The 6737-nt window shown below is 59.0% G+C and overlaps 3 protein-coding genes and 1 long non-coding RNA gene across 4 annotated transcripts in view; 2 read left to right on the plus strand and 2 right to left on the minus strand.

Annotated features, from left to right (window-relative positions):
- Positions 1-5789, plus strand: part of LOC110391429 (non-structural maintenance of chromosomes element 3 homolog) — a 9127-nt gene extending 3338 nt beyond the window's left edge. Inside the window, exons 4-11 of the mRNA XM_021383319.1 lie at positions 4124-4187; positions 4439-4518; positions 4615-4709; positions 4815-4894; positions 4977-5019; positions 5111-5173; positions 5433-5547; positions 5668-5789. Coding sequence (XP_021238994.1) covers positions 4124-4187; positions 4439-4518; positions 4615-4709; positions 4815-4894; positions 4977-5019; positions 5111-5173; positions 5433-5547; positions 5668-5730 — 603 coding nt within the window. The 3' untranslated portion in view covers positions 5731-5789. The remainder of the gene's footprint in view (positions 1-4123; positions 4188-4438; positions 4519-4614; positions 4710-4814; positions 4895-4976; positions 5020-5110; positions 5174-5432; positions 5548-5667) is intronic.
- Positions 95-2851, minus strand: PFKFB1 (6-phosphofructo-2-kinase/fructose-2,6-biphosphatase 1; the record flags this gene model as incomplete). The annotated part of the gene is given in 9 exon segments (XM_021383320.1): positions 95-237; positions 1118-1325; positions 1422-1543; positions 1652-1708; positions 1828-1902; positions 2006-2072; positions 2179-2275; positions 2371-2496; positions 2726-2851. Coding segments are annotated over 9 exon segments (989 nt in total), but the record flags the coding sequence as incomplete, so codon positions are not given.
- Positions 220-1806, plus strand: LOC110391431. Its single transcript, XR_002434071.1, has 2 exons — positions 220-1312; positions 1678-1806. It is a non-coding gene; the product is annotated as an uncharacterized LOC110391431 (long non-coding RNA).
- A 14-nt stretch (positions 5790-5803) lies between the features above and the next one.
- Positions 5804-6735, minus strand: LOC110391432 (6-phosphofructo-2-kinase/fructose-2,6-bisphosphatase-like; the record flags this gene model as incomplete). The annotated part of the gene is made up of 5 exons (XM_021383321.1): positions 5804-5894; positions 6072-6136; positions 6281-6343; positions 6438-6567; positions 6664-6735. Coding segments are annotated over 5 exons (390 nt in total), but the record flags the coding sequence as incomplete, so codon positions are not given.
- Positions 6736-6737: the final 2 nt, after the last annotated feature.

The raw sequence follows: 6737 nt of genomic DNA on the forward strand, positions 1-6737 counted from the left end.
GGGGTGGAAACAGGGAGGTTTGAGGGGGCACGGGGAAGTTTGAAGGGGTTTGGGAGCCTCCCTGCCCTCCCCCAGAAATGGGATGCTCACCGCGTCGATCTCATTGAGCGCCTTCCACTGCTCGTAGGGCACGCCGAGCGCCTCGGCCGTCTCGATGGTGCGCTTCATGTGGCTCGTCCACACCTTCAGCTCCCGGATGCTTTGGCTCCGGATGAATTCGGCCAAGGCCTGGGCGTACTGAGGGGGTGGGGCTGAGTTTGATCACCCCCCACCCGCTGACGTTTGGGGGCGGGGCTTGTCTTTAGCCCCGCCTGTTGCTGTATGCAAATAGCTCTGATGGTTAATGAGGGTGTGGTCTTACCCTGACCCACTCACCTAACTGGGTGTGTCGTGGGGGGTGTGGTTTATTTCATTAGCCCTGCCCCTTCTACATCTACAAATGGAGTGGCTTTGGGGGGGTGTGGCCTCTATTAGCCCGACCCCCTTTTCCTCAACCAATTAGATTGGTTTGTGGGGGCATGGCTTCTTTCATCCCTGCCCCCTTTTCCAATAAACTATGGGCTGGGTGCGCCCTTTTCTCAATGACCAATTAGATTGGCTCATGGGGGCGTGATTTATTTTGGCCCCGCCCCCTTTTCCAACACTTTCACCACATGGGGGTGTGGCTTCTGTTAGCCCCGCCCCTTTCTCAATAAGCAGTTGGATTGGCTCTTGGTGGCGTGGCTTTGATAAAAGCCCCACCCCCTTCTCAATAAACACTGGAGTGGCTACTGGGGGCGTGGCCTCTGATAGCCCCGCCCCTCTCCTTGTACAGAATAGGAATTGTCCCTGGGGGCGTGGCCTCTTATAGCCCCGCCTTCTCTATATACACTTGGGGTGGCTCCCGGGGGCGTGGCCTATGTTAGCCCCCCCCTTATTGTACAGTAGTGCTCCCTGGGGGCGTGGTCTCTGATAGCCCCACCCCTTCATTTCCATATGAGGTGCACCCTCTGTTAGCCACGCCCTCAATCCCCCCCTCCCCCCATTGCAATCCCTGCAGTCCCACCCCAACCCAAACCACCCCATTGTGTGCATCCCCCCCATATATCACCCCACGGTCTCCGTGACCCCGCCCCACCTGGCGCCCACGGGGGGACAGCCCGGCGTCCCCCCCGATGCGTCCCCACAGGTTGAGCTGGCTCTCCCCGTGGCGGCTCAGGTAGATGGTGCGCGGCGTGACGTGCGTGTTCATCAGGTAGTACACCGTCCGGCTCTGCACGTGGCCCTGCACCCGGTTCGCCAGGTACCGCACCCCCACGTCGAAGATCTTGATGTAAGACAACCCGCTGCGTGCCCCCCCCCACCCCCCACCCCCGCTTTGTGTCACATCACCCCCCGGAGTGTCCCCAAGCCCAGGGTGGGGGCACACAGCGGGGTGGCACCTGTCCAGCTGCTCGTCCAAGGGCTCGTAGGTGGCTTTGTAGCATTCGATGCGCTGCAAGAAATCGGCCACCGCTTCCTCCGGGGTGCAGCCCTTGTAGTCAGGGCTGCTCAGCTTCACTTGCTGTATGGGGATGGGGTGTCACACTTTGGTGGGGGTCACAGTTTGAAGGTGGGGGGGTGGGGCTTGCTTTGGGGGTAAGTGACACATTTCTGGGAGGCATCACCTCACCTTGATGTTCTCCTCGATGATGGCAGGGTCGTCACAGATGGACTCGACGAACAGGACCTGGAGGGGAAGCAGGGTGTGTGCCCCCCCCACATCAAAATGCAAGAAGTTCCCTCCTCAATCCCCATGCCTTGACTTCCCCCCCCCCAAAAAAAAAAAGAAAAAAAAGTCACTGGTACCTTGTAGCCATTCTCCTTTGCGAACTGCAGGATGAGGGCTCGGCGCTCACGCGTCGTGTTGGTGGCATCAAACACCTGCATTTGGGGCAATTGGAGTTCTCAGGGTTATCCCCCCACCCTCCGGGGGGGTTAATTGCCCCCTGGGGGGGTTATTTCCCTCTGGGGGGGGTTCTCTTACCGCCACCTGCCCCTCTTCAGAGCTCAGATAGGTGCGGACGTCCTGCAGTGCAGCCAGCGCACACTGCCTGGTGGGGGGGTGTGGGGGGATATTAAAGTGGAGGGGGCCATCAGCTGGTGACCCCCCCATCCCAAAACACCCCCACCTCCCCCTCCAGGGCCCCCCCAAAAAACCTGCGGATCTGCATGGCCTCCTCGTTATCGTGGCGGAAGAACTCGTAGTTCTTATAGCTCTGCACTGCTTCGCGCCGGTATTGCCCCACGTTGAACACTGCGAATCGGAGGGGGCTGGTGAGGGGGTACCCCAAAGCCTTTCTGTCCACCCCCCCCGCAAAAAAAAAACAAAAAAACCAAAGCTACACTCACCCCGTGTCGGCATGCCGATCCAATTGAGGTAACGGGTGAGCTTGCGGGAGATGTAGGTCTTGCCGCGGGCCGGCAGCCCCACCAGGATCACCATGGTGGGGCAGTTGGTGAACTGGGGTACAGTTGCTTTTTTGGGGGGAAGACACAGGATTTAGGGGGTCTGCAGCACCACAGCACTCTGAAACCCCCCCAAAGCCCCCAAATCCCCCCTTGAAACTCCCATCCCTGCCATGGGCCAGCTGGTGGGGGGGGGGGAATAGGATTTAATAGGATTTAGGGGGGTCTGCAGCAGCACAGCACCCCTAAACCCCCCCACAGAGCCCTCCAGTCTCCCCCTCCCCCCCCAGATTCTCACATCCTCGCCGCCGCAGACGAGGCAAGCTAAGGGGAACCCAAACTTTTTGCAGGGGGTTCTGAGTCAGCTGTCCCGATGCTGCCACCGCCGCCATGGCTCTGCCCTCTGTCCCCACTGCGGTCAGTGTCCCCGGAGCCGCGTGTCACCCCCACCCCACCCCCCCTTTATACAAACACTCTTCCCCCCCCCCGCTCCTTCCAACCCCCCACCTTTGTCCCATACCGGGGATTTTGGCTGATTTCTCCTCCATGGTGGAGCTGGGGGGGCTGGCGTGGCGGTGGCCCCCCCCGAGGAAGGTCAGAGGTAACGCTATACCCCTGGCCGCCGGCCGGGACAGGGACAGCAGCTGGGACAAGGCGTGGGGGGGGCCCTGTCTGTCTCCCCCCCCCCCTCCAATCCCCCCCTCCTTGCCATCTGCAGTACTGGCACTGTGTCCTCATTCATGGTATTGCTGGCCCTGCCCTCACTGTGCATCTGGGGGGGTCCTGGTTCTAGCCCTCCCTTATTGAGGGGGGGTGTGAGCCCCCCGTTTATTGGGGGGGAGGGGTTACCTCAGCCCCCCTGCCGGTCCTGGCCATCGTTTTGTCCCCATCTTCGGGGGTCCTGAGCCTTATCCTTGTGGGGTCCTGATCCCCAACCTCCTGTGGGAGATCCCCATTCTTGGGGGGGTGATCCCAATCCTTGGGGGTGGGGGGGTGGGGGCCGAATTTGGGGAGGAATTATACCCCTTCTTGAGGGGGGATCCCCGTTCTTGGGGAGTTCCAGTCCTTGTGGGGAGGGGGATCCCCATTTTTTGGGGGGGATCCCCATCTTTTGGGAGGGATTCCCATTTTTGGGGGGATCCTCATTCTTGGAGGGAGGCCCCTGTCCCTGGGGGTGTCCTTGGGGTCCTGCACCCTCCTATGGGATTGGGGTTTCTGTCCCCACTGGGGTCCCAGGTCCACCATCCACCACGGGGGTTCCTCTTCCTTCTGGGGATCCCCACCCCTATCCCCTACTGGGGGGGAGGGGGTCTCCACTCCCATGGGGTTTCCAAGTTTCCACTGCACATCCCTATGGCAGCCACTCCCACCCCCACACGGGGGTCCCGACCCCATCCACTGCAGCCGCTCGGCTCCATTCGGATTCTTTCGGCTCTATTCGGGTTCTCTTTGCTCTACTCGGCAATTCTTGGCTCCATTCGGATTCTCTCGGCTCCGCCTACGGCCGCTCGGCTCTGTTCGGGTCCTCTCGGCACCACTCGGGTCCTCTCGACNGGGGGGGGGGTTAGGGTTAGGGTTCACTTTCCTGCTTCACTTTCCTGCTTCACTTTCCTGCTGTCCCTTGAGTTTCTTTGCTATTTGGGGGCTTTTACTCCTTTCTTTTCAGTATTTTTTTTACTTTTTTGTTTTCCTATAGGTGACCGAGCTGGTGCAGTTCCTGCTTGTGAAAGACCAGAAAAAAATCCCTATTAAAAGAGTGGGTGAGTTTAGATGATTTTTGCTAACTTCCCAGAGTCCTTTTACCAGAGTTTTTGGGGTTGTTCCCCTTTGAATCCTCATGGAGTCATCCCCACCTTCTGCAGAGCGTGATGGGATGTCTCCCACCCCCTGCAGAACCTTATGGTGTTGCCCCGTCCCCCAAACCCTCCCCAGAAATCATTATGGGATGGCCTTCCCCCCCCTTCAAAACCTTATAGGCGTTCCCTCACCACCACCCCTCTGTTCCTTGCAGACATCTTGAAAAAAGTCATCCGCGAATACAAAGATGTTTACTCAGAGATTGTCAACCGGGCAGGCAGGACCCTGCAGCAGGTATGGGGGGGGCTCATAGGGGTGAGAATCTGTTGTGTGTCTCCCCCTGACCCTTGCCCTATGCTGAATTAACCCTTGTGCCTCCTCCTTTGCCAGGTGTTTGGATTGCAGATGGTGGAGATTGACACCAAGCACCACATCTACATCCTCACCAGCAACCTGCCCCGTGTCGAGGGGGAGAACCTGAAACAGTGAGGGGCTGGTGGATGTTTCTAGGGTGGGAGGGACGTTTAGAGGCCCCTCCTCTCCCCCCCCCCAGTCCCCTTTTCGGGTCTCTGATGCATTTTCTGTCACAGGGACATACAGACAGCCAAGCTGGGCCTCCTCATTGTCATCCTCAGCTTCATCTTCATGAAGGGCAACTCGGCCAAAGACAGTGAGCCCCTTTTTTCCCCCCACCCCCCAACCCCAATTTCCCTTTGTGTCCCCCCCTCAACCCCAACACTTTTCCCCCCCAGGTGCTGTATGGGAGTTCCTCCGCCGGCTCCGGGTGCAGCCAGGGTAGGATTTTGGGGGGAGGGAAGAGGGGAAAACATTGGGGAAATGGAGCTGGGTGCTTCCAGCCCTCGTTAATCCCATTGTGTGGCCACAGGGAGAAGCACGAGGTGTTTGGAGACGTCAAGAAGCTGGTGATGGAGGAGTTCGTGCGGCAGAAGTGAGTGCAAAGAAGTGGGAGGATGCTATTTGAGGGGGGAGATGTATTTTTCGGGGGGGGAAACCCCGGTGTGCACAGAGCAACCGCGGCACGAGCGTCAGCCCGGCTGTTTATACCGCACCGCAGAGCAACCACTGTTGTCCCCGCACCCCCGGTGGCTTTAAGGTGACGTCACAGGGCGGGGGGCACAACGGGACACCTCTTGGGGACCCCCCCCAGCATCACCAAAACATGGGGCTCACCCCCTTGCTCCTTGCAGGTACCTGGAGATCACCCCCATCCCCCTGACGGACCCCCCCGAGTTCAATTTCCAGTGGGGGCCGCGGGCTGCCAAGGAGACCTCCAAGAAGGATGTTCTCAACTTTGTGGCAAAGGTGAGGGTATATGGGGGATCTTCTTTTTATTTTTTTGTTGTTTGTTTGTTTTTGGAGGGGGGTGCCACAACAGGTCCTGATCCCCTCCCCTTTCTTTTTTTAACTCCTCTTTGCCCCCAGATGCAGAAGAAGGAGCCCAGCTTCTGGATCAGCCAATACAACGAGGCCAAGGCCAACACATGAACCCTTTCTTAAATAAAACCGTGTTTTTTGGGGGGTGCTCAGCTCCCAGCACGCACAAGGCTCTTCGTTAAGGCAAGCTTTAATTATCCAGTGCAGGGGGAGGCTCAGTAGTGCTCAGGGACGGTGACCAAGGCTTCGGCCGTGGGGCGGCTGACGTCAACGTTCTGTGGTAGAAAGCGTGGTATTTCTTACTTTTAAATGTGATCATTTCCCCCCAAAGCATGCATCCCCACACCAGGGGGGAGAGGGGGGCGGTCAACAAATGCTGTGTCCCCCTCACTGTGCTAACAGGGACTCTTGGGGTTCCCTTTCTCCCCCCCAAAAAAAAATTTTCCCCTCACCTGGGGCCGCTCGCGATGGGTGTTCACCGCTTCCACGTTGAGGAAGATGGACTCCACTTCACACCCTGATTTCCCCATAGAGGGGGGTGGAGGAGGACAAAAAGGGACCAGGCTACAGCTGGGGCCATCCCTTTGGGGAGTGGGGAACACACACACACACGAAACTGTCTCCCCCACTCCCCAGGTGTTACCTGTCCTGCCCCACTCACCGTAAGCCACGGGAGTCAGCTTGAGCACTGTGTGCAGGGGGCACCTGAGGTACGGCAGCTCCTCTGGGGTGGAGGGGGGCAGATAATAAAATGAAGAGGTGTGGGGTGGGGGGGAGTTAAGGGTGGCTTTGTCCCCAAATTGTCCCTAAGGCCTCACCGGAGCTCTTGTCCAGGAAATAAGCCAGCAGGCAGCGCATGACAGCCTGGTGACAAATGACCAAGACGTTCTCCTGCCGCTCCAGCTCCATGATGACGGGCTCCAAGCGCTGCACCAGGTCCTCGTAGGACTGGGATGGGGAGGGGAGAGAGGGCGCTGTGGGGGGGTCCCCAACCCCCTCCCCCCCCCCCCCACCTCCTTGTCCCCATGTCCCCCCCGTTGTCACCTCGCCCTTGGGGTAGCGGTAGCGGTACTTGTCCTGGTCACGCAGGGCGAACTCCTCGGGGTAGCGCTCCTGGA

The sequence above is a fragment of the Numida meleagris genome, unplaced genomic scaffold (genome assembly GCF_002078875.1).
Source record: "Numida meleagris isolate 19003 breed g44 Domestic line unplaced genomic scaffold, NumMel1.0 unplaced_Scaffold363, whole genome shotgun sequence".
Classification (NCBI taxonomy): domain Eukaryota; kingdom Metazoa; phylum Chordata; class Aves; order Galliformes; family Numididae; genus Numida; species Numida meleagris.